This window comes from Garra rufa, chromosome 17, assembly GCF_049309525.1.
Source record: "Garra rufa chromosome 17, GarRuf1.0, whole genome shotgun sequence".
Lineage (NCBI taxonomy): Eukaryota > Metazoa > Chordata > Actinopteri > Cypriniformes > Cyprinidae > Garra > Garra rufa.
Genome location: NC_133377.1, coordinates 44676969 through 44704872, shown reverse-complemented (window position 1 = coordinate 44704872; position 27904 = coordinate 44676969). Strand labels below are relative to the sequence as shown.

General features: G+C 32.6%; 1 protein-coding gene across 3 annotated transcripts in view; it reads left to right on the top strand.

Moving 5' to 3' along the window:
- LOC141289494 (ras/Rap GTPase-activating protein SynGAP-like) overlaps window positions 1-27904 on the top strand; it is a 122579-nt gene that overhangs the window by 76014 nt on the left and 18661 nt on the right. For all 3 annotated transcript variants that reach the window (XM_073821598.1, XM_073821597.1, XM_073821599.1), the window contains 9 exons: window positions 2876-2974; window positions 8486-8725; window positions 16047-16382; window positions 18767-18911; window positions 20141-20285; window positions 21736-21972; window positions 23732-23933; window positions 27162-27343; window positions 27418-27619. In XM_073821598.1, coding sequence (XP_073677699.1) covers window positions 2876-2974; window positions 8486-8725; window positions 16047-16382; window positions 18767-18911; window positions 20141-20285; window positions 21736-21972; window positions 23732-23933; window positions 27162-27343; window positions 27418-27619 — 1788 coding nt within the window. The remainder of the gene's footprint in view (window positions 1-2875; window positions 2975-8485; window positions 8726-16046; window positions 16383-18766; window positions 18912-20140; window positions 20286-21735; window positions 21973-23731; window positions 23934-27161; window positions 27344-27417; window positions 27620-27904) is intronic.

The window sequence follows — 27904 nt, the reverse complement described above, 5'->3', positions numbered from 1 at the left end:
ATTTTTATGATCAAGTGTCATTTTTTTAGGCCTTAGGCCTGTAGGCTATTTAGATACTACTTGAGCATCAAGTAATATATTCATAAACAGGCGCAATTGCATTATTATTTTTGTGATTAACTTTTATTAGACTGTATATGTTAATTTCGGTTATTTTATTTCTCCAAACCGACAATCGACAGTCGTTAAGTCATTATTAACCGCTAACCGACACGATTATTTTAAATTACAATTAAATGACGTGCTGTGACCCATTAAAATACCTTCATTTGTTTCCCAGGGATTCATTTATACACTACTGCAAAACGCAGTATGAACAACACAAGGTGAGGATTCACATGATCACATCGCAAATGGACAAAAACATAATAAAGCTATATATAAAATGAATAGGCTTATAGACAAAACATATGTTTTCAAATAATTAATAAATTAACAAAATGAAAGAAAAAAACTACTACAAGTAGCAGCCTTTATGCAGAATTTTGTTACATTTTTGTGATGCGCTCTTGTTTGTTTTCAACATTTAAAAAAAATTTTGTTTATTGTGACTGTAATAAAAAAAAAAACATTTTGAATAGTTTCGAATAATATCTTACTCTTATATGACCCCAAAAGAAGGTGTAGTCCATTGTGACTTTTATAAACTAGACAACATAGCCTGTTCATTGTCATAGTAAAATACCGCCAGCCAAATTGGAAAACTATTGAAAAACTATGCTATTTTACTTCCCATCAATCCACCACAAATCCGTTGCATTTAATGGTAGAACAGAACTGAGAACAAAACAAGAATGAAAATATAAGCTAACAAGCCAAAACGAATTATTGAACTGCTTTTTACTTCTTTTTTTTTTAGAAATATGTTTTAACTTGCAACATATTAACCCTTATGCGGTCTTCGTTTTGGAATCACACTCATGGTCTTTGGGGTCTCTAGAGACCCCAGGCAACAAAACTTAAATTTTGTAACAAAATAAAAGGTAACAAAAAAAACGAAAAAAGTTTTTCCTGTTTATTAATGTTTTTACTCCACATTTGTGCAGTTTTCGCAGTTTTTATGCTATTTTTTAAATATATATAAATTATTAAATAAATATATATTTTTAATAGGTTTATATGCAAAAACTGCTTTTTATGTAAAATTGACTTTATAAAATACCCACATTTTAAACTTTCATTCATGGGGATAGCATGGATAATTTGATATGGTTTAGTGTAAGATTTTTGCCCATTTTTTGGAAAATGCCGTTTTAAAAGTAAAAAAATATAACTTTTACCACTAGATGGCTGCAGAGCACTACTATTAACTAATTGCTATTTGACCAACAATAAGATATCTTTTCACAAGTTTTTTCAGTTGAATTCATATCTACATATTATGAAATCACAATTATTACGATAAAAAATACTTTTTGACAAAGTTAAGCATTTTTTGTACTGAAACAAAACCAGTTCTATTACATATTGAGTTGCAGTACAAAACATAAACATAAGAATGCAACAACAACATCTTTTTTACTTTTTATTTGACAAATTATAAGAGAGCAGTTTTTATGGTCTCCAAATGTAGTCCTGTGTGTTTCATGATATGTAGATATGAACTCAACTGAAAAAAACTTGTGAAAAGATATCTTTCAGGTGGTCAAATAGCAAAAAGCATATAGTGGAGCTCTGCAGCCACCTACTGGTAAAAGTATTTTTTTTACGTTTAAAACTGGATTTTCCAAAAGATGGGCAAAAATCTTACACTAAACCATGTGAAATTATCCATTTTATCTACATGAATGAAAGTTAGTCATGTGAGGTTTTTATGAAAGGGAATTTTACAAAAAAAAGCTGTTTTTGTGTAAAAACCTATACAAAATATTTGTTTATTAATTTATATATATTTTAAAAATATCCTAAATCCTCCAACAACTGCACACATGAGGAGTAAAAACATTAATAAACAGGAAAATAACATTTGTTTTGTTTTTTTAACTATTATTTTGTAACAAAAATTGAATTGTCTCCAGAGACCCCAAAGACCACGAGTGTGAGTTTTTTTTTTTTACACCAAGATAAAATCATGCTATCAATCCAAATTTTTTATTTTTTGTAGATCTACAAAGTGTTTACAGTTTTACAGAGTCTCATGTCTCTTGGACAAAGAGAACATTTTTTAAATTTTTCCAAACGTCATTTGGGGTAAAAAATACCCCGAAGACCGCATAAGGGTTAAAGAAACATCAAATTAAGTGTGTATTTGTATATTTTTAACCAAAGGCCTATATAAAATAATTGAATAATATGAATGATTTAATGAGCGTTTGAATGATAGAGAAACTGCTTTAAAGTGAGCAACACCACAAACACAGACGCTAAGCCCCATTTCTCGACAAAAAGTGTTTCCACGCTAATTTTTTCTACATTTAAACTATCGATTTCGAGTTTATGCACTAAAGCTAAATGGAAAAAGATTTTGTGGACACTTTAGTTTGATCAATAAATGGCATTTCCATCAACTCAATTTTGAAGCGCTGAATATTTTTTTGCAAAAAATCCTTGGATGGAAACCTGGCTAATGTGACAATCTACGTCAGTGACTCTCATGTCTTTCTTTCTTCAGTCACAAAGAAATTTATGTTTTGTAAGGAACTCAATTCAGGAATGTTCTCCATATAGTGGACTTCTATGGTGCCCTGAGTTTGAACTTCCAAAATGCAGTTTAAATGCAGCTTCAAAGGACTCTAAACGATCCCAGCCGAGGAGGAAGGGTCTTATCTAGAGAAACGATTTATATACTCTTTAACCTCAAATACCGGTCTTGTCTCGCTCTCCAATGCTGTTAAAAGTTGTATTTATTCTTATTAATTATATCTCTGTGCTTCAGGTGACGACTGCGTCGGGCACCAAGTGTTTTGCGTGCCGCTCCGCTGCAGAGAGGGACAAATGGATCGAGAACCTGCAGCGAGCCATCAAACCCAACAAGGTACATCCATGCTTTCACATCCCTGCGTCAGTCATGAGGCTCACTCACAGCTGACATTAGACACAGTTTAATGGGATGGATATTAATACACACCACAATGATTACATCAATATTTTTGGTCCATTTATTGAGAAAATGTAGAATGTGGATTGTAAATGTGATGAAAGATCATTTGTCATCTTATAGTAGCTCAGGTTTGAAGTTTACTTTATTTATATAGCACATTTATAACATCCGCAAGACTGACCAAAGTGCTTGACAATAAGAATCAGCTTCATAAAATGAGGAATACAAAAACACAAATAGGAAATACAATAGGCAAAGATTAAATTTCTAATAGGCCAATGAAAACAAGTGAGTATTTAAAAGAGACTTCAGATGGTAGATCACCTTCATATAGATGAAATCAGAACTGCAGTCATGAACAAAAATACACAATTATACAACAATACTGAATGACATGGAGTCTTCCTTTTTTTTTATTTTGCACAATATTTACATTTTAAAACCAAAACATTTTATCTAGAATTGGGAGAAAATGCACTTTTCTTAATCTTTTATAATAATATAACAATATACTATTATAGTTTTTATTCATATCTTCAATATCATATATGTGACCCTGGAGCACAAAACCAGTCTTAAGTCGCTGGGGTATATTTGTAGCAATAGCCAAAAATACATTGTATGGGTCAAAATTATTGATTTTTCTTTTATGTCAAAAATCATTAGGAAATTAAGTAAAGATCATGTTCCATGAAGATTTTTTGTAAAATTCCTACTGTAAACCTATCAAAATGTAATTTTTGATTAGTAATATGCATTGTTAAGAACTTAATTTGGACAACTTTAAAGGTGATTTTCTCAGTATTTTGATTTTTTGCACCCTTAGATTCCAGATTTTCAAATAGATGTATCTCGGCCGAATATTGTCCTATCCTAACAAACCATACATCAATAGAAAGCTTATTTATTGAGCTTTCATATGATGTATATATCTCAGTTTTGTAAAATTTAACCTTATGACTGGTTTTGTGGTCCAGGGTCACATTTTTATTTTTAGTTTTGGCACATGCTTTTGTCATTTTTATTAGCTTTTGTTTTATTAATATAAATAACTATTATTGAGGTTTTTTAATAGTTTTAGTTTACAAGTACATAACCTTTTTCAAGCATTGTTTTTAAAGGCAGAATATGTATATATTTAGGGCCCGAGCCCAGAATGGGCGAACGCCCTATTGTTCTTCTAAGGATTTTTATTTTATTTATTTATTTTTTATTTTCTTTCAAACTTCCGGGCACTTATGGGGGTCTTAACATACTCAAAAACTCTTGAAAATTTGCATACACATTGGAATCTGCGGCCATCAGGACGCCACAGAGGCTGGGACCCGGGCGTGGTTCAGGGCCTCTACAGCGCCCCCTGGAACACAGTCATAGGCTCCACCCAACAGGAAATTAGATATTTAGGGCTGTTTAAAAAGTGCATGCTCTGGATTTTGATATACTCCTCCCAGGATTTCCATAGGATTGTAACCAAACTCGGTCAGCATGATCTCAAGACATTGGGGACGCAAAATTGCGAGGGGATTTTTGATATCTCGAACGGTTTGGCCGTGGCGGGGCGACAAAGTTATGATGAGAAATGAGAAACAGGAAGTGCTTTACAACTTTGACACACTTTGTCTGATTTTGACCAAACTTCAGCAGTTTGTTCGTCGTCTGATGTCGATCACAGAGATGTGACTATTATGAGTCAAAGTTATAGCGCCACCAACTGGTAGCAGAAAGCGTAACGTTTTCGAAATTCTTTAAACTCAGCCTCTTAATTTTATTCAATTTGCTTCAAACTTCATCACAATTATGTCAAAACACGACCGATGAGAATCTGTGAAGGGCGTTATCCATAACTTTTATCATGTTGCCATGGCAACATGTCAAACTTAAATTTTGATTTTTGTGTTTTTGAGCCACTTAAAATGCTTAGAATTTCATGAAACTCAACACACACATCTGTATTAATGACATTTAGACAGTGATAAAAGCCCATAAATGGGCATTGAGCAGGCGCTCCATAGCGCTACCTTTTGACAAAAGTTGGGGGGTTACTTTCTCCTACAGTCACCAAACTCGGTACATATATTGGACTCATCAAGCCGGACAACTTTCTAATTTACACTCATTAGCTACGACCAACAGGAAGTCGGCTATTTTTATTTAAATGTAGATTTTTGGAAAAATCAGGCTGTGGAATTTGAAATACTCCTCCTAGGCCTTTCCACCGATGGCCACCAAACTCGGTCAGCATGATCTCAAGACATTGGGGACGCAAAATTCCCAGGGGAATATTGATATCTCGAACGGTTTGGCCGTGGCGGAGCGACAAATTATGGTGAGAAATGAGAAACAGGAAGTGTCTAATAACTTTGACACACTTTGCCTGATTTTGACCAAACTTCAGCAGTTTATTTGTCATCTGATGCCGATCAAAGAGATGTGACTATTATGAGTCAAAGTTATAGCGCCACCAACTGGCAGCAGGAAGTGTGTTGTTTGCAAAACGCTTTTAAATCAGCCTCTTAATTTTACTCAATTTGCTTCAAACTTCATCAGAATAATATCAAAACACGGCTGATGAGAATCTGTAAAGGGGTCCTTGATAGATCAAACGCTGTTGCCGTGGCAACATGTCAAACTTTAACATTTGTTTCCTGTGTTTTTGAGGCAGATAACATGCTTAGAATTTCATGAAACTCAACACACACATCAGTATTAATGATAGTTAAACACTGGCAAAAGCTCATAAATGGGCGTGGAGGAGGCACTCTATAGCGCCACCTTTTGACAAAAGTTGGAGGGTTAGTTGTAGCTACAGACATCAAACTCGGTCGGTATATTGGTCTCATCAAGCCGGACAACTTTCTAATTTACACCCGTTAGCTACGACCAACAGGAAGTCGGCTATTTTGATTTGAATGTGGATTTTTGGAAAAATATAGCTGTGAATAAATTCATATCACTCATAGCAGAATCAGACAGTTCACACCAAACTTTGTCAACATGATGCCAAGATACTGAAGATGCTATATTGTGAACGGCTTTGGGATATCTTGAACGGTGTTGATGTGGTGATTTATGAAAGTAACAGTAAAAAAGATGAAGAGTTATTTCCATATATCTTTAAATTGCATTATTCTAACTCATCAAAACTTTTTACATATAAAGAACAAGAAATTCTTAGGAAATATGTGTAGTTTCAAAATGTTATCATGCTCAGAGGCCCCAAAAACATTAAAAGTGTCATATAAATTTGGCAGATTAAAGCTCTAATACCAGGGATGAACACTAGAGGTCCTCATAAGATAAGGAATCGTTTGACCTCTAATGCTATTTAGCTCATTCTCAGTGTATAAGAATGACAATAATGCATAGAATCAGTTGATGTGTACTGTACTGTCAGTCTACTTTTAATTAGTTATTTTGTATAAATGCTTAAAGAGCATTAAAATCTTTTTTTAATCTTTAAAGGAAAAATTATATGATTTATATACATATATACACTCTCCCTGATAGAATAAAAAATCTTATAAGTATGACACTATACTGCTCAGTTCACTTAATTAGAATGAGAAACAAATTCATCAAATAAGTTAATATGTATTTATTTTTAATATATTTGTTTATAATTATTTCACAGATGCTTATAGATCACTAAAATAATATTTAAAAATGGTTGTAGATCGTAAAACATGGTAACTATTTAAAATAGGGTCTCTTTTGTTAACAATGGTTAATGAACTAACAAACATGAACGAACAATATATTTGTACTCCATTTTCTTCAAACTTCATCAGAATAATGTCAAAACACGGCCGATGAGAGTCTGTAAAGGCGTCCCTGATGCATCAAATACTGTTGCCATGGCAAATAAAAAAAATACATTCAAGTATTTGTTTCCTGTGTTTTTGAGGCAGATAGCGTGCTTAGAATTTAATTTTCCATTTTCAATTTTCAGTGATTTATTATATCTTTAAAGTGCAGCATCCAAACTCTTTGAAACTTTTTCACACAAAGAACTATTCATTCTGATCAAACACAGTTCATTTCATAATTATACAAAACTCCACGAATGAAAGAAAATTAAATACATATCTGATCTCACTCTGCTCTGCACTCTATGTGTGTGTTTGTGTGTGTGTGTGTGTGTGTGTGTGTGTGTGTGTGTGTGTGTGTGTGTGTGGCTGAGTGTAAGGAGGGGGGATGGGTGGTAAGAGAAAGAGTCAGAGAGGCGGAGAGACAGTTAGGGTGAGTCCAGAGGGTTACTGTGAATGCATGTGCCAACTGGGCACCGTTTTCCTGATGCTACCGGGATGGTGATTGCGTTTATGGCGAGGGCCCGCCATCGCTGCTTGCAGCTATATTCCTTTTTTTAATATAAAGAACTATTATTGAGATTTTTTTTTTTAATTATTATTTGTAGTTTTAACAATTTTTGCTTCAATTCAAACTTATTTTATTTATTAGTCAAGACAACATAATTCACAATTTTTTTTAGTATTTTTTAATTTTATATCACCTTTATTCCAGTTAACAGAAATGTTTTTAAGAGTTTTAGTTAAAGGATTAGTTCACTTCCAGAACAAAAATTTACAGATAATGTACTTGTCATCCAAGATGTTCATGTCTTTCTTTCTTTCTTCAGTCATAAAGAAATTATGTTTTTTGGGAAAAACATGTCAGGATTTCTCTCCATATAGTGGACTTCTATGGTGCCCTGAGTTTGAACTTCCAAAATGCAGTTTAAATGCAGCTTCAAAGGACTCTAAACGATCCCAGCCGAGGAAGAAGGGTCTTATCTAGCGAAACAATCATTATTTTAAAAAGAAATTGACAGTTTATATACTTTTTAAGCTCAAATGCTGGTCTTGTCTAGCTCTGCCTGAACTCTGTGTATTCCTGTTCAGGACAGTTAGGGTATGTCTAAAAACTCCCATCTCATTTTCTCCTCCAACTTCAAAATCGTCCTCCATCGCTGCAGAAGTACTGACCCAAAGAAGATCAAACACCCTTTACAAAAAAAAAGCTAAAACAGCGATGTAGGATGATTTTGAAGTTAAAGAAGAAAATGAGATGGGAGTTTTTAGACATACCCTAACAGGAATACACAGAGTTCAAGCAGTGCTAGACAAGACAAGCATTTGAGGTTAAAAAGTAAATAAATTGTCAATTTTTTTAATAAAATGACCAATGGTTTCGCTAGATAAGACTCTTCTTCCTCAGCTGGGATTGTTTAGAGTCCTTTGAAGCTGCGTTTAATCGTCATTTTGCAAGTTCAAACTCAGGGCACCATAGAAGTCCACTATATGGAGAGAAATCCTGAAACGTTTTCCCTCACAAAACATTCTTTCTTTACGACTGAAGAAAGACCTGAACATCTTGGATGACAAGGGGTGAGTAAATGATCTGTAAATGTTTGTTCTGTTAGTCTTGACGTTTGCTGTGTTGTTGTAGGATAACAGTCGTCGTGTGGATAACGTGCTGAAGCTATGGATCATCGAGGCCCGAGATCTCCCTCCGAAGAAGCGCTATTACTGCGAGCTCTGTCTGGACGACATGCTGTACGCGCGAACCACCAGCAAACCGCGCACAGACACCGTGTTCTGGGGCGAACACTTCGAGTTCAACAACCTGCCGGCCATCCGCAGCCTCAGACTGCATCTGTACAAGGAGACGGACAAGAAGAGACGCAAGGTCGGTTCATGCTGCTGTACCGGACACACATGGGTACAAAACACACTTCTGATACAGCAGCTTACACCACAAACTAACAGCTACATGCATGAGCTCTGCAGTCAGACACTAACTGAACTATGTAGGAGAGAGCATGCGTTCATTTGGCCCTTGCATCAGTTTAATGACCAAGAAACAAATACAAGTAAAAACAGGCTTTTTTCTAGTTCATCAAATGTATGTTCTATGGTGACTCATTCTTAGTCATTTATTTTGTTTTGTTTTTAAATACGTTTTTGAATATTTTCTCAAATTTTGTGTTTTCTATTTTAATTTCTAATTTCGTTTGAATAGATTTATTGAATTTTAGTAACCAAAAAGCCTGTATAACCATTTTTTGCTGCATTTTTTTTCTCAAATTCTGTGTTACATAAATGTTTTGGATTCTGTTTTAATGCTTTAATTAAGCTCTTAATAATCCAAACACAATTGAACTTATAAACGTATAACAATTTAATAATTTAATGCAATTTTAACAAAAATAGGGCCATTTTTTTAATGCATTTTTTCTCAAATTCTGTTACATTAATTTTTTGGATTCTGTATTAATGCTTTAATTAAACTCTTAATAATCCAAACACAATTGAACTTATAAACGTATAACAATTTAATAATTTAATGCAATTTTAACAAAAATACGGCCTTTTTTTATGCTTTTTTTCTCAAATTCTGTTACATTAATTTTTTGGATTCTGTTTTAATGCTTAAATTAAACTCTTAATAATCCAAACACAATTGAACTTATAAACGTATAACAATTTAATAATTTAATGCAATTTTAACAAAAATAGGGCCTTTTTTATGCATTTTTTCTCAAATTCTGTTACATTAATTTTTTGGATTCTGTTTTAATGCTTTAATTAAACTCTTAATAATCCAAACACAATTGAATTTATAAACGTATAACAATTTAATAATTTAATGCAATTTTAACAAAATTACGGGAACTTACCCCCCTCAAATTCCATTTGTTGTTTTCTCAAATTCAGTATTATTTTATAATTTTTCTGGATTTTGTTTTAATGTTTTTATTAAATTTCAGTAAGCAAAAACCCTGTATTATCAATTTAATTCATAAAACAGTATTTTCTTGCAATTTTAACAAAAATAGGGCCATTTTTTATGAATTTTTTTTCTCAAATTCAATGTGTGACATTACTTTTTTGGATTCCGTTTTAATGCTTAATTAAACTCGTAATAATCCAAACATAATTGAATTTATAAACGTATAACAATTTAATAATTTAATGCAATTTTAACAAAATTACAGAACTTACCCCCCTCAAATTCCATTTTATTTTATCCCAAATTCAGTCTTATATTATAATTTTTCTGAATTTTGTTTTAATGGTTTTATTAAATTTCAGTAACCAAAAACCCTGTATTATCAATTTAATTCATAAAACAGTATTTTCTTGCAATTTTAACAAAAATAGGGCCATTTTTGATGCATTTTTTTCTCAAATTCCATGTGTTACATTAATTTTTTGGCATTCCGTTTTAATGCTTTAATTAAACTTGAATAATCAAAACACAACTGAATTCATAAACGTGTAACAATTTAATAGTTTATTGCAATTTTAACAAAAATAGGGCCATTTTTTTATGCATTTTTTCTCAAATTCTGTTACATTAATTTTTTGGATTCTGTTTTAATGCTTAAATTAAACTCTTAATAATCCAAACACAATTGAATTTATAAACGTATAACAATTTAATAATTTAATATAATTTTAACAAAATTACGGGAACTTACCCCCCTCAAATTCCATTTGTTGTTTTCTCAAATTCAGTATTATTTTATAATTTTTCTGGATTTTGTTTTAATGGTTTTATTAAATTTCAGTAAGCAAAAACCCTGTATTATCAATTTAATTCATAAAACAGTATTTTCTTGCAATTTTAACAAAAATAGGGCCATTTTTTATGAATTTTTTTTCTCAAATTCAATGTGTGACATTACTTTTTTGGATTCTGTTTTAATGCTTAATTAAACTCTTCATAATCCAAACACAATTGAATTTATAAACGTATAACAATTTAATAATTTAATGCAATTTTAACAAAAATAGGGCCATTTTTTATGAATTTTTTTTTCTCAAATTCCATGTGTGACATTACTTTTTTGGATTCCGTTTTAATGCTTAATTAAACTCTTCATAATCCAAACACAATTGAACTTATAAACGTATAACAATTTAATAATTTAATGCAATTTTAACAAAATTACGGGAACTTACCCCCCTCAAATTCCATTTGTTGTTTTCTCAAATTCAGTATTATTTTATAATTTTTCTGGATTTTGTTTTAATGTTTTTATTAAATTTCAGTAAGCAAAAACCCTGTATTATCAATTTAATTCATAAAACAGTATTTTCTTGCAATTTTAACAAAAATAGGGCCATTTTTTATGAATTTTTTTTCTCAAATTCAATGTGTGACATTACTTTTTTGGATTCTGTTTTAATGCTTAATTAAACTCTTCATAATCCAAACACAATTGAATTTATAAACGTATAACAATTTAATAATTTAATGCAATTTTAACAAAAATAGGGCCATTTTTTATGAATTTTTTTTTCTCAAATTCCATGTGTGACATTACTTTTTTGGATTCCGTTTTAATGCTTAATTAAACTCTTCATAATCCAAACACAATTGAACTTATAAACGTATAACAATTTAATAATTTAATGCAATTTTAACAAAATTACGGGAACTTACCCCCCTCAAATTCCATTTGTTGTTTTCTCAAATTCAGTATTATTTTATAATTTTTCTGGATTTTGTTTTAATGTTTTTATTAAATTTCAGTAAGCAAAAACCCTGTATTATCAATTTAATTCATAAAACAGTATTTTCTTGCAATTTTAACAAAAATAGGGCCATTTTTTATGAATTTTTTTTCTCAAATTCAATGTGTGACATTACTTTTTTGGATTCCGTTTTAATGCTTAATTAAACTCGTAATAATCCAAACATAATTGAATTTATAAACGTATAACAATTTAATAATTTAATGCAATTTTAACAAAATTACAGAACTTACCCCCCTCAAATTCCATTTTATTTTATCCCAAATTCAGTCTTATATTATAATTTTTCTGAATTTTGTTTTAATGGTTTTATTAAATTTCAGTAACCAAAAACCCTGTATTATCAATTTAATTCATAAAACAGTATTTTCTTGCAATTTTAACAAAAATAGGGCCATTTTTGATGCATTTTTTTCTCAAATTCCATGTGTTACATTAATTTTTTGGCATTCCGTTTTAATGCTTTAATTAAACTTGAATAATCAAAACACAACTGAATTCATAAACGTGTAACAATTTAATAATTTAATGCAATTTTAACAAAAATAGGGCCATTTTTTTATGCATTTTTTCTCAAATTCTGTTACATTAATTTTTTGGATTCTGTTTTAATGCTTAAATTAAACTCGTAATAATCCAAACACAATTGAATTTATAAACGTATAACAATTTAATAATTTAATGCAATTTTAACCAAATTACGGGAACTTACCCCCTCAAATTCTATTTGTTGTTTTCTCAAATTCAGTATTATTTTATAATTTTTCTGGATTTTGTTTTAATGGTTTTATTAAATTTCAGTAACCAAAAACCCTGTATTATCAATTTAATTCATAAAACAGTATTTTCTTGCAATTTTAACAAAAATAGGGCCATTTTTGATGCATTTTTTTCTCAAATTCCATGTGTTACATTAATTTTTTGGCATTCCGTTTTAATGCTTTAATTAAACTTGAATAATCAAAACACAACTGAATTCATAAACGTGTAACAATTTAATAATTTAATGCAATTTTAACAAAAATAGGGCCATTTTTTTATGCATTTTTTCTCAAATTCTGTTACATTAATTTTTTGGATTCTGTTTTAATGCTTAAATTAAACTCTTAATAATCCAAACACAATTGAATTTATAAACGTATAACAATTTAATAATTTAATATAATTTTAACAAAATTACGGGAACTTACCCCCCTCAAATTCTATTTGTTGTTTTCTCAAATTCAGTATTATTTTATAATTTTTCTGGATTTTGTTTTAATGGTTTTATTAAATTTCAGTAAGCAAAAACCCTGTATTATCAATTTAATTCATAAAACAGTATTTTCTTGCAATTTTAACAAAAATAGGGCCATTTTTTATGAATTTTTTTTCTCAAATTCCATGTGTGACATTACTTTTTTGGATTCTGTTTTAATGCTTAATTAAACTCTTCATAATCCAAACACAATTGAATTTATAAACGTATAACAATTTAATAATTTAATGCAATTTTAACAAAAATAGGGCCATTTTTTATGAATTTTTTTTTCTCAAATTCCATGTGTGACATTACTTTTTTGGATTCCGTTTTAATGCTTAATTAAACTCTTCATAATCCAAACACAATTGAACTTATAAACGTATAACAATTTAATAATTTAATGCAATTTTAACAAAAATAGGGCCATTTTTTTATGCATTTTTTCTCAAATTCTGTTACATTAATTTTTTGGATTCTGTTTTAATGCTTAAATTAAACTCTTAATAATCCAAACACAATTGAATTTATAAACGTATAACAATTTAATAATTTAATGCAATTTTAACAAAATTATGGGAACTTACCCCCCTCAAATTCTATTTGTTGTTTTCTCAAATTCAGTATTATTTTATAATTTTTCTGGATTTTGTTTTAATGGTTTTATAAAATTTCAGTAAGCAAAAACCCTGTATTATCAATTTAATTCATAAAACAGTATTTTCTTGCAATTTTAACAAAAATAGGGCCATTTTTTATGAATTTTTTTTCTCAAATTCCATGTGTGACATTACTTTTTTGGATTCCGTTTTAATGCTTAATTAAACTCTTAATAATCCAAACATAATTGAATTTATAAACGTATAACAATTTAATAATTTAATGCAATTTTAACAAAATTACAGAACTTACCCCCGTCAAATTCCATTTGTTGTTTCCTCAAATTCAGTATTATTTTATAATTTTTCTGGATTTTGTTTTAATGGTTTTATTAAATTTCAGTAAGCAAAAAGCCTGTATTATCAATTTAATTCATAAAACAGTATTTTCTTGCAATTTTAACAAAAATAGGGCCATTTTTGATGCATTTTTTTCTCAAATTCCATGTGTTACATTAATTTTTTGGCATTCCGTTTTAATGCTTTAATTAAATTTGAATAATCAAAACACAACTGAATTCATAAACGTGTAACAATTTAATAGTTTATTGCAATTTTAATAAAATTAGAAGACTTACTTTTCCCCTCCAAATTCCATTTTATTTTTTCACAAAAATTATTTTTTATTTTAATTTTTCGCAATTTAGTTTTAATGGTTTTATTAAATTTCAGTAACCAAAAAGCCTGTATAATAAATTGAAATTCATAAAACTGTATAATTTCTTGCCATTTTAACAATAATAGGGCCATTTTATTAAATCCATTTTTTTTTCCCAAATTCCATGTATTACATACATTTTTGGGGATTCTGTTTTAATGCTTTAATTACATTTTAGTAATCAAAACACAACTGAATTCATAAACTTATAAAAATGTAATAATTATTGGTTTTATTACATTTCCGAATTTTGTCTTAATGGTTTTATTAAATTTCAATAATTGTATTTATTTTAATTATTAATTATGTTTTATTTTAATAATTTAAATTTATTTTTCAATGTAATAATTTATTGCAATTTTAACCAAAATAGTGCCCTAAGACTCCCCCCCAATTCCATTTTATTTTTTCCCAAATTCTGTTTTCAATAAAAAAAATTCTGAATTTTGTTTTAATGGTTTTAATAAATTTCACTAATCAAAGGGTGTATAATGAATTAAATTTATAAAACATTATAATTTCTTGCCATTTTAACAATAATAGGGCCATTTTATTAAATCCATTTTTTTACATTTAAATTACATGTATTACATTAATTTAGGATTCTGTTTTAATGCTTTAATTAAATTCAAATCAAAACACAACTGAATTCATAAAAGTATAACAATTTAATAATTTATTGCAGTTTTAACAAAAACAGTGCTCTAAAACTTTTTTTTTCCTGAAATTCCATTTTATTTAAAAAACATTTTTAAAAAATTCTGAATTATGTTTTAATGTTTGAATTAAATTCCAATAATCAAAAAGTCATCAGTTAGTTTTTCCTGATTTCCATGTTTTCCTTCTTAATCTTTCTTTTTAATTCCATTGTAATGGTTTATTCAATTTTAATAATCAAAAGGCATGTCTAAACTATTAAATTTATATACTATACTAAATTTACTATACTATACTAAACTATTAACTTTAGCAGTTTAACAATTTATTACTTATTTTTATTATTTTTACAATAATTGAGCACTGTGAATTTTTTTTTTCAAATTTTCTGTTTGAAAACAGAATTACAAAATGCAAATAAATGCAAAAACCTTTTTTAATTAACTTTTTCAAAAGTAATCAAATTGCATTTTATGAATTTTTAATTTTTTTTTTATTATATATTTTTAGTTATTTTATTTAATCTATTTTACAAGGCATTTAGTTTAGTTCTCGTTTCCAGTTTAACTTGATGCACGAAAATAGCCTAAAACTTCAACTAAAACCATGATAATAATAAATTCAGAACAACTATATAGGTAATATATTATATAAAGAGTTTATTTCCATTTGCAACTTTTGACATTTTCAAAAATCATGTTTTTCAATGTATTATCATGTTTTATTCTGCTTTGTTGTGTTAGTTATTATAAGTTCGTTATTTTTAATCAGCTGATTGAGATTAACTGGAATGCACAACGAAAAAACATGATTGTTTAAAATTAAGTTGTTTTTGCAAATTAATTTTTCATATATTAAATATGTATTAAAAACAGCGAAAACTAATAAAGGTGACAAAAACATAACAAAATTATATAATAATTTAACATAACATAATAAAATAGTATCCGAGTGTATATGAATATACTTATATGTTATTGTGTATATAAATTATACAGTATCTCAATGATACTAAATTTAAAAGGCATGAAACCACAAGCAGTTTTTTAATGTTTAATAGTTAGGGTTAGGGTTACACTGCATCTTTCATAAAAACATAATTGCTAATTGAATTTAATGTCTGCTAATTCATGTGTTGAGAAGTAATCATCAGGTGTGTGTGTGTGTGTGTGTGTGTGTGTGTGTGTGTGTGTGTGTGTGTGTGTGTGTGTGTGTGTGTGTGTGTGTGTGTGTGTGTGTGTGTGTGATGCAGGAGAAGAGCACATATCTGGGTCTGGTCAGTATCCCGATCCCCAGTATAACGGGCCGTCATTTTGTGGAGCAGTGGTATCCGGTGATCCAGCCCAGTGTTCTGGCCAAAGGCGGAGGTGTGGGCAGCGGGAAGATCATCAACGCCTCGCTGCGCCTCAAGTCCCGCTACCAGACCATGAACATCCTGCCCATGGAGCTGTACAAGGAGTTCGCCGAGTACGTGACCAACAACTATCGAACTCTGTGCGGCGTCCTGGAGCCACTGCTGAGCGCCAAGAGCAAGGAGGAAGTGGCGTGTGCGCTGGTGCACATCCTGCAGAGCACCGGCAAGGCCAAGGTCAGCTGACAGACATATATATATATATATATATATACATATATGTGACCCTGGAGCACAAAACCAGTCTTGAGTCGCTGGGGTATATTTGTAGCAATAGCCAAAAATACATTGTATGGGTCAAAATTTTTGATTTTTCTTTTATGCCAAAAATCATTAAGAAATTAAGTAAAGATCATGTTCCATGAAGATTTTTTGTAAAATTCATACTGTAAACATATCAAAATGTAATTTTTGATTAGTAATATGCATTGTTAAGAACTTAATTTGGACAACTTTAAAGGTGATTTTCTCAGTATTTTTGATTTTTTTGCATCCTCAGATTTCTGATTTCAAATAGATGTATCTCAGTCAAATATTGTCCTATCCTAACAAACCATACATCAATAGAAAGCTTATTTATTGAGCTTTCATATGATGTATAAATCTCAGTTTTGTCAAATTTAACCTTATGACTGGTTTTGTGGTCCAGGGTCATATATAAATATATATACACATGTGTGTGACCCTGGAGCACAAAACCAGTCTTAAGTAGCAATAGCCAAAAAAATACATTGTATGGCTCAAAATTATCGTTTTTTTCTTTTATGCCAAAAATCATTACGATATTAAGTAAAGATCGTGTTCCATGAAGATATTTTGTAAATTTCCTTCTGTAAATATATCAAAGCTTAATTTTTGATTAGTAATATGCATTGCTAAGAACTTCATTTGGACAACTTTAAAGGCGATTTTCTCAATATTTAGATTTTTTTTGCACCCTCAGATTCCAGATCTTCAAATAGTTGTATCTCAGACAAATATGTGACCCTGGACCACAAAACCAGTCATAAGGTAAAATCTTACAAAACTGAGATGTATACATCATATGAAAGCTCAATAAATAAGCTTTCTATTGATGTATGGTTTGTTAGGATAGGACAATATTTGTCTGAGATACATCTATTTGAAAATCTGGAATCTGAGGGTGCAAAAAAATCTGAATATTGAGAAATTCGCCTTTAAAGTTGTCCAAATTAAGTTCTTAGCAATGCATATTACTAATCATAATTTACATTTTGATATTTATTGTAGGAATTTTACAAAAAAATCTTCATGTAACATGATCTTTACTTAATTTCCTAATGATTTTTGGTATAAAAGAAAAGTCAAAAATTTTGACCCATGCAATGTATTTTTGGCTGTTGCTACAAATATACCCCAGCGACTTAAGACTGGTTTTGTGCTCCAGGGTCACATATTGTCCTATCCTAACAAACCATACACCCACAGTGGTCCAGAGTCGCATATATATGTCACACTGTTAATTTAAAGATGCACAACGCATGCAAAACAGCTGCTAAAAATTTAATTTATATTTATTTACCTTATTTTTGCTTAATTATATTATATATAGTTATATTACTATAATATTTATAGTATTTGATTATTATATAATTTAAAATTTTACATGGAAAAAAAATGTGTGGAATGTTTAATAGCATTTTATTTAAATACATTTAATATTTTCTCAAATTCTGTTTTCTATTTTAATTCGTATGGATTTTGTTTTGTTTCAGTAACCAAAAAGCCAACTGAATTTATAAAATTGTATACTTTTTTTGCAATTTTAACAATAATAGGGCCATTTTATTACATTTTATTAAATCCATTTATTTATTTTTTTCAAATGCTATGTTTTACCTTAATTTTTTTTTCTCAGAATAAAACAGAATTTGGGATTCTGTTTTAATGCTTTAATTAAATTTGAATAATCAAAACACAGCTGAATTCATAAAAGTATAAAAATGTAATAATTTAATTGCAATTTTAACAAAAACAGTGCCCTATGACTTATTCAATTCAAATTCGGTTTTATTTTTACCAAATTCTGTTTTCCATTTAAATTTTTCAAATAGTTGTATCTCGGTCAAATATTGTCCTACACTAACAAACCATACACCAAAGGAAATTTTTACAATTTTATTTATATTTAATATTTGCTTAATTATATATGTATATTTGTAATTTTATATAATTATATTACTATAATATTTATAATATTTGATTAAATATATTATTTATAAAATGAACATGAAAAAATGGTGTAGAATTTTTATTAATATTTTATAGACATTAAATAATAGTGCACTAAAGCTGCATCCGAAATTGCATACTGCCTCAGTAGGTACTACATTTAAGTTTGAACGTACTTCCCGACCGTTGTAAAAGTATATATAAAAACTATACAGACGTATTTAAAATAAACCCAAAAAGTAAAAAAAAACTTTAACAAAAATTTAAAACTTTTTTTTTGGTTCTACAATGATAGTAAAATATCACTGGTGGGAACTCTGTCAAGTGGCATAGTACGCTGATGTCAAAAGCATGTGTGTGTGTTTCAGGACTTCCTGTCTGACATGGCCATGAGTGAGGTGGATCGCTTCATCGACCGCGAGCATATGATCTTCAGAGAAAACACACTGGCCACCAAAGCCATCGAGGAGTTCCTGAAGCTGATCGCGCATCGCTATCTCAAAGACACCATCGGTGAGTGACGTGTGTGTGAGTGTGTGTGTGTGTGTGTGTGTGTGTGTGTGTGTGTGTGTGTGTGTGTGTGTGTGTGTGTGTGTGTTAGAGCTCTTCACAGAGGACCCGAGACCCGAGGACCCGGGACCCGTACGGGTTCGGGTCTATATTTTAAATGGTTAGCCGGGTCCGGGTCGGGTCCAAATCTATTACTTCGGGTCCGGGTATGTTTAACTTGTGTGTAATACCCGAGTCGATCGGAGAACATCGCACCTGACAGTGTCAGTCACCACTTTGCACGTGTTTTGTAACTTGCAACTTGTAAAATTACAATAAGAAAAGTGTGAGAGGGAAATAAAAAAAAGAAGAAGATTAAATAAATACCGTAAAAACGCATGTCGCGTGACCGCAGCAGCGAGAAGCAGAGCGCAGGAGGAGTTAACGTAAATGGACGGTCGGTGATCATGTGCGAATTCCTCCTTTAAGTTTCATAAGATGACCACTAGGTGGCGCTCTAAACATATGTTTTGTATTGCTTTATCTTACTGAAGAAGATACTGTTATTGAAGATGCACGCAGTAAAGTTTACCGCATTCATTGTTCTGTGCCTTTTTGGGGAAAAAAAATGTTTAATAATAATAATAATAAAACAATTGCGCCGAGTCTTTATTACAATCTGCAAAAGTATCGTTATTGTGGTTCAAAAGGGAAAACACAACGGTCGAAGTTGACTTAGAGAGAAAAAAGTATTGCATTGGTCATTCGTCACCGACCGTGACCGCGAGTAGCCTGCCCTAAAGTAACTATTAAAGCTGGAATAGTGGATTAAAAAGGGTCTTTCTGTCGGCAAGAGAGAAGAACAGCCTAACATGTAAATGTACTGAAGGAGGTCTGTATGCAACGCTACTAACAGTAGTTTACGCCAAAACGTTTTTTTTCCTTCGCAACTTATTTGTAGTTAATAGCAGTTTGCTGTGCAATATGTGCCGATCGGGTGCAGTCGGGTCTGTGTCTTCCCAGCCGGGTTCGGGTCCAACTAGTACATTTAAGGTATATTTCGGGTCTTCACGGGTTCGGGTCCCACTTTAAAATAAAATACTGGTCCGGGTCGGTTCCGTCCAGGACATTTACGGGTCTCTTCGGGTTCGGGTACGAATTTTTGGACCCGTGAAGACCTCTAGTGCGTGTGTGTGTGTGTGTGAGGATGATGATGCTGGTGATGAAGGTGACGGCGATGCTCTGTTCTGCAGGAGAGTTCATCCGTGCGCTGTACGAGTCGGAGGAGAACTGCGAGGTGGATCCGATGCGAACGCCTCCGTCGGTGCTGCCGGACCATCAGGCCAACCTGCGCATGTGCTGCGAACTAGCGCTCTGCAAGATCATCAACTCGCACTGGTCAGTCCATCTGCTTTAGATTTGAACACACTCAGTTTTACACTTTGGTTGGATTGAGAGGGTTCCTACAAGGTGCTTATAGTGCTTGAAGTACTTAAGAGTTTGACTTTTTGAAATGTAAGGCCTGGAAAACCCTTGAAAATGGAAATATTCCTGAAGAGGTATTTGGAAAAGTGAGACAACGTATCTATGAAATAAGTGTTTAACTTTTTATGTATGTTTAATACCTTTTCACACAATTCAAAAAACAAAATACTTTTTTGCTTATTTCAGTTAATAAAATTAGTAAAAAAAAATAATAATAGTGAGCTAAGCCAGTAGTAGTTCTGACAATGTCGTGTAAACATGGATGAAGATGCAGAACGAAGAACAGATTTTATGTTGTTTACGCTGGAACCGCTCCGATTGATTCAAACTCGTGACTGCGATCATTCGTTTCAAGCGATTCACTAGCAAAAACTAGATTCAATTAAAAGAGACAATCGTTTTTTTAATTTCGACGTTGCTTGTAACGATTTTAAAAAGCACGTAGTGATGGGTCGGATGGGTTTTTCACAACTCCAGATCAGTTAAATCATTGTATTGCAAAATGATTCAAAGTGCTCCAGTTGGATTGCGTATTGTGAATCATTTGATTCAGTTCGGCACTTCTGATCACAAATCCTTTGATTTAGATCAGGACTTCGGAGTGAGTTTGCAAATCATTTGATTTAGATTGGAACTTTGCATATATGTGAATCATTTGATTCAGACCGAGACTTTAATGCGGTTACGTAAATCATTTGATTCAGTTCGGGACTTCAGAGTGGGTTCACAAATCCTTTGATTCAGATCGAGACTTCGGTGCAGGTTCGTAAATCATTTGATTCAGATTGGAACTTTAAAGTGGGTTTGCAAATCATTTGATTCAGACCGAGACTTTGATGCAGTTGCAGTTCGGGACTTTAGATCGCATATTGCAAATCGTTGGTTTAGATCAGGACTTCTGAGTGGGTTCACGAATCATTTGATTTAGATCAGGACTTCGGTGCAGGTTCACAAATCTTTTGATTCAGTTCGGGACTTCTGATCACGTGTTGCGAATCATTTGTTTCGGATCAAGATTACGGAGTGGTTTCGCAAATCTTTTTTCTAGAAAACATCAAACCATTAAGGCAGTACAGTTATAAAAACAAAACAAAGAAAAATTAGGTATGCACAAATACAAATCTATTAAGATAATTAACTGTGATTTAATTTGAAGTGAGATCTCTGATTGATTGAAGTCCTTGAAAATAAAAAAAGTAGCATTTGAAAAGTCCTGGAATTTCATTTTACAGCTTCTGTCCGACAGGGGGAGCTGAAGGACTCACTATGACATTATTTACTTGCGTTTTGCATTGTATGTGTGTTCAGTTTGGACTGGATCGCAGTGCATGATGGGATGTTGTCTCTCTCTGTCTCTCCACAGCGTGTTTCCTCGTGAGCTGAAGGAGGTGTTTGCGTCGTGGCGCGTGCGCTGCGCCGAACGCGGGCGTGAGGACATCGCCGACCGCCTCATCAGCTCGTCTCTCTTCCTGCGCTTCCTGTGTCCGGCCATCATGTCTCCGTCTCTGTTCAACCTGACGCAGGAGTATCCGTCCGAACGCACCTCACGAACGCTCACGCTCATCGCCAAGGTGGTGCAGAGCCTGGCCAGCTTTTCAAAGTCAGTCACTAGAGTCCACCGTCATTCAGACCCGTGATCCTCCATCCATCAGTCCATCTGTCCACATGCGTCACATGACCCTCACTGACACGCCCACCCTCATTCCTCATTCCCATTTAGGCGTCGACACCAGTGTTATTTTTGTATCGGTAATGTACTTTAAAAGTCTTACTATTATAGTTCTAGTTAAGTGTCTTTTTTATTGAAATATTTTCCATTTTTATTTTCTTTTTAAAAGGAAAGTTCACCCAAAATAAAAATACTGTTATGAATTTCTCACCCTAATGTTGTTCCAAACCTTCGTTCGAACACAAACTAAAGTATTTCTGATGACATTTAAAAGCTCTCTGACCCTCCATAGACAACAAGGGTACTACCATGGTCAAAGTCTAGAAACGTAGTTAGGATATCGTTAAAATAGTTCTTGTGACATCAGTGGTTCAACTGTAATTTTATGAAGCTACGAGAATACTTTTTGTCGCACAAAAAAGCCAAAATAGCATTAATTGATTCAACAGTTCTTCTACGCATCACCCTAGTGCTATTTTAGAGAGTATTATGAAGAATTGTTGAATAAATTACAATTGAACCACCAGTGTTGGGGAAAGTTACTTTTAAAAGTAATGCATTAAAATATTGAGTTACTCCCTAAAAAAGTAACAAATTACGTTGCTTAGTTAACTTTTTGAAAAGTTCTATTTTTGGCAAATGTAAAAGGCTTTTCAAGTCAATTCAAGATTATTTATACAGCATATTGGTTATCGGGCACATAAACATGCAAATAATCGGTATTGGTTATAAAAAAATAGTAATTAATGACAGAATTTAAATTTGAACTATCCCTTTAAAGTTTTAGTGATTTTGTTGTTTTTTGTTGCTTTTTAGAAATAGTTATAAATAGTTTCATTATAGTGTTACTATTTTAGTTCATTAAACTTATTTTTATTTTATTTTTAGTTAGTTTTAGTTGTAAGTATTTCTCTTTTTTACGTTTCTCTTTCTTTAAAATATCTATATAATTTTTATAAATGTATATAATTAAGTTTTTATAATTTTACTATTACAGTTTACTATTTACTATTACTTTTTAATGTAATATTTTTTTAAATTTTAATTTTTGTTAAAGTTTGTTTTTTATTCATTAAATTCATTTGAATTCTTTTTAATTCGTTTTTTTATACTTGTTCATTTTCGTTTAATTTGAAGGTTTTATTGTAGTTTTAATTGTGTCGTTCTGGTTAATATTTAAAATATTGCTTTTTAATATGTTTATATATTTATTTTATTGTAGTTCGACTATTATAGTTCTGATTTAATGTTTTGAATTTTTTATTTTAAGATTTTCTGTTTTTATTTTGTGTATAAGTTTAGCTAAAGTTTCAGTAATTTTGTTATACATTTGAATTTAAAAGTGTTTATAGTTTATTACTAGTTAATATTTGGGATAATTAATTTCAAGTAGCAAAATGTTTTTAAAATATTGTAGTCAGAGTTAGTGATGATAACTCTGGTGGGCTCCTGCTGTGTCTCGTGTGTCTCAGGGTTTCTGTGTGTCTCGTGTTTTCGCGGCGTCTCACGGTGTTTAGAGTTGATCTTCAGTGTGTTGACTCGTCTCTCTTTCTGTGTCGCCCATCACTCTCTCTCTCTCTCCTCCATCAATCTGTCCTGTCTCTCTCTCTCTGTCTCTCTCTCTCTGTCTCTCTCTATCTGTCTCTGTCTGTCTGTCTCTCCCACACTGCTGTCTGTGTGTTCTCTGCAGGTTCAGTGGGAAGGAGGACTATCTGGGCTTCATGAATGAGTTTCTGGAGATGGAGTGGGGCTCCATGCAGCAGTTCCTGTATGAGATCTCTAATCTGGAGTGTGTGAGTAACGCCGGGGCGTTCGAGGGTTACATCGACCTGGGCCGCGAGCTCTCCATCCTGCACAGCCTCCTGTGGGAGGTCATGGCCCAGCTGAGTAAGGTACGACCCGCTCGTCTACATCTTCATGTGTGTGAGGGTCAAACAAATGTGGGTATAAATCATCTGTGGTTAGATTTAGGTTACATCTGGTGTATGTTCACTCATTAATTTATTGGGGAAGCTGATGCAAGCCAAATCTTGCGTTCTTTCACTGCATGAATCAGTCTATTAATATGCATTAAGAACATCACATCATTCCAGATATGGGGCAGAAAATCTATATATTTATATAATTTCATATAGTTATAATATCACACAAAAAGTGCAGTTTTTTTCTTTAAAAATCAGCATGATTACAAATGTGATACTGATTTTATACAACAGTATATTCAGTAAACAATACTGCCCTCCAAAGGCAAAGCGCAGTAACTGCGCATTTGGTCAAAATTGAATTAAGGCTTAAAATGGACTTTGTGACAACTGTTTTGTCTTGTGAGAAAGTCTCCTGGTTCAATTTTGTCCCGTTTCAGAGAAACAAGAGTGTCAACATGTTTGACTAGCTGGTGTCAAAACTTTAAAGGCATTTTTCTCGGTTTCATTGTTGGCGTAGTTACTGCCCTTTGCCTTTGGAGGGCAGAATAAGAGACTTCTGTACGTTTCAGACCCCATATTGGCTGTTTTTGCTGTATTTCGCCAATAAAAATCATTCCAAACACAGCCACAGCACTGTTTTGCGTCTCAGAGCAGCATAACGGCGTTTCGTTCCTGAATGAATCAAGCGTTTAAATGATTCGGTTCAATCGCAATGACTCACTAATTTAACACTGACTTACTGCCACCTACTGGAGGTTTTAATTTCACATTTATAGTAGGGTGACCATACGTCCTCTTTTACCCGGACATGTCCTCCTTTTTGGCTATAAAATTATGTCCGGGGGAATTTTGTAAAATATCATAAAATGTCCGGGTTTTTTACCTCATTTCACTGACCGTCATTAATTCAACACTTTAAATGCAGCCACTGCCCACCGGCATTATTCTGAGGTACCTGTCTGATGACGTGAAAGACCCAGTTGTCAAAACAAAACAAACAAGGATCTGCGTTGCAAGAGCTGTGTGTCACTATCATGCCGAAACGCAAATGTAGTTTCACAGACAAATTGCAAAAAAATACCCGATGTTCATTCGTGGTCGTGATAAATGGGAAGCAATGTGCACCATCTGCACCTATGCTGCCCTCCAAAGGCAAAGTGCAGTAACTACACCAACACTGAAACAGAGAAACATGCCTTTAAAGTTTTTAGGCCAGCTAGTCAAACATGTTGACACTCTTGTTTCTCGGAAACACTCTCGTTTCTTTGGGACAAAATTGATCAGGAGACTTTGCCACAAGACAAAACAGTTTTCATAAAGTCCATTTTAAGCCTCAATTTTGTCCAAATGCGTAGTTACTGCACTTTGCCTTTGGAGGGCAGTATGTGCATCCTGGGGAGGGTGTCCTCTTTTTGGATTCTCAGAATATGGTCACCCTAATTTATAGTATCTTTTCATTTTTAAAACAATTTCAAATATCAGCATTCACCGTTTTATATTTAGAATATCCAATTATTATTTCTGCATTTGCCACAGCAGGTTAAAGCATTCCATGTGTCTCTGAGCTTCATTAAACTGTGGAAATACATCGAAATGCACCTTAGATGCAACTTCTGCAAAGATGAAATTTGTTGATACTGATTTCATTTAATTCGTTCGGTAACAGCCGAAATGTATTATTATTATAATTGACTGCTTAAATGTAAGAATGTCAATCACACACTTTAAAAAAAGGCTTCATAAAGGTAAAAATCAATTTAATCTTATTGGAAAAGATGAATTTCTCTCACTGTAGTGAACTGACCACAGAATATGAAGAATATCAAAGATGTTCCACACACAATAACACACTCCACATGATATCGTCTAATTATCTTTATCAATACCGTTATCGATACAGTCACAGAAAATATTGAGATATTATTTTTTTGTCAGTATCACACACCCCCTAGTACTGACACCAAATGTGACCCTGGACCACAAAACCAGTCATAAGGTTAAATTTGACAAAACTGAGATATATACATCATATGAAAGCGCAATAAATAAGCTTTCTATTGATGTATGGTTTGTTAGGATAGGACAATATTTGGCTGAGATACATCTATTTGAAATCAGAAATCTGAGGATGCAAAAAAATCAAAAAGACTGAGAAAATCACCTTTAAAGTTGTCCAAATTAGGTTCTTAACAATGCATATTACTAATCAAAAATTACATTTTGATATGTTTAAAGTAGGAATTTTACAAAAAATCTTCATGGAACATGATCTTTACTTAATTTCCTAATGATTTTTGGCATAAAAGAAAAATCAAAAATTTTGACCCATGCAATGTATTTTTGGCTATTGCTACAAATATACCCCAGCGACTTAAGACTGGTTTTGTGGTCCAGGGTCACAAATGATTTGCAATGTCTGGCGTAGACAGCATCATGCTGGTGGTTTTTCCCTTTACAGAAGCTACGGTAGCCGACACAGGATTAAGATGTCGTCGTTTTAGACAGCAAAGAATAATGAGGTTTCTTTTGAAGCATAAATTGAGGAATTATATTTACTTAACTATTCAATAAAACGATGTTATTGTGAATATTACTGTTACTTGTACATCACTGTGTCAGTGTTTTTTCACAAGAACAACAGTGATGAAACGCGATCTGTAGAGCAGTTTGTCCGTTTAGGGCTACTGTAGAAACATAACGGAGACTTCCATGTGAGGAGACCTGTAGTGTATGTAGATATAAACTGATAATTATAAGGTAATAAAAACATAATGGTTCATTAAGTAAGGTCTTTATACTGCCCTCCAAAGTGCAGTAACTACGCCGACACTGAAACGCCAACAAAGAAAAATGCCTTTTAAGTTTTTACACCAGCTAGTCAAACATGTTGACACTCTTGTTTCTCTGAAACAGGATTAAATTGAACTAAGAGACTTTGCCACTAAACAAAACAGTTGTCACAAAGTCCATTTTAAGCCTAAACCCAATTTTGACCAAATGTGTAGTTACTGTGCTTTGCCTTTGGAGGGCAGTATACACCTCTGAAAACATAGTTATGTAATGTCTGTTATATTGCACATCTCAAATATTACACAGTGCACCTTTAAGCATTTAGTAGCCGATTTGGCTGCTGAGTGAAAAAGTTAATTTCAGTCACTGACCTCAAAACAAAACAAAGTGTTTGCGTTTCTCCAGGACGCCATACTGAAGCTGGGGCCGTTACCGCGGTTGCTGAACGACATCAGTGTGGCCCTGAGGAACCCGCAGCTGCACCGTCAGGCCAGTCACCAGCCGCCCGAACGCCACCTGTCCCGCCCCGCGTTCAGCCGCCTCGCCACCAACGACTTCCAGAGCCTCATGATGAGAGACCTCAACAGGTGATTGTCTGTCTTTTCACTGTATCTGTGGCTGTGGATTCATCACACTGATGTCTCTCTGTGTTTGTGTGTAGCTCCATAGATATCTCTCGTCTGCCGTCTCCAACGGCCGGTCTGTCCGGCAGCGGCGTTCTCTCTCACCCTGGAATGGCTGCGTTCCCCGAGCGAGATCCTCGTGGCAACAAAGATGTGTTCTACGTGACCCGCCCACCTCTCGCACGATCAAGCCCCGCCTACTGCACGAGCAGCTCTGACATCACTGAACCAGACCCCAAGGTGCACACACACACACACACACACACACTTCTTTGTGCTGTGCATTAGTGATGTTAGTTAAGTCAAGCAACACTACTACTGTTAATTTAGTGTTACTGATGCCTGATCAGATAATTAACATTTTAGTATGAATATGTATTAGTATAATAAATATGCATATTAATACATATGTATTACAAGTATTGCAATATGTGACCCTGGACCACTGCTAAGCTGAATAAATGTGACCCTGGAGCACAAAACCAGTCTTAAGTCGCTGGGGTATATTTGTAGCAATAGCCAAAA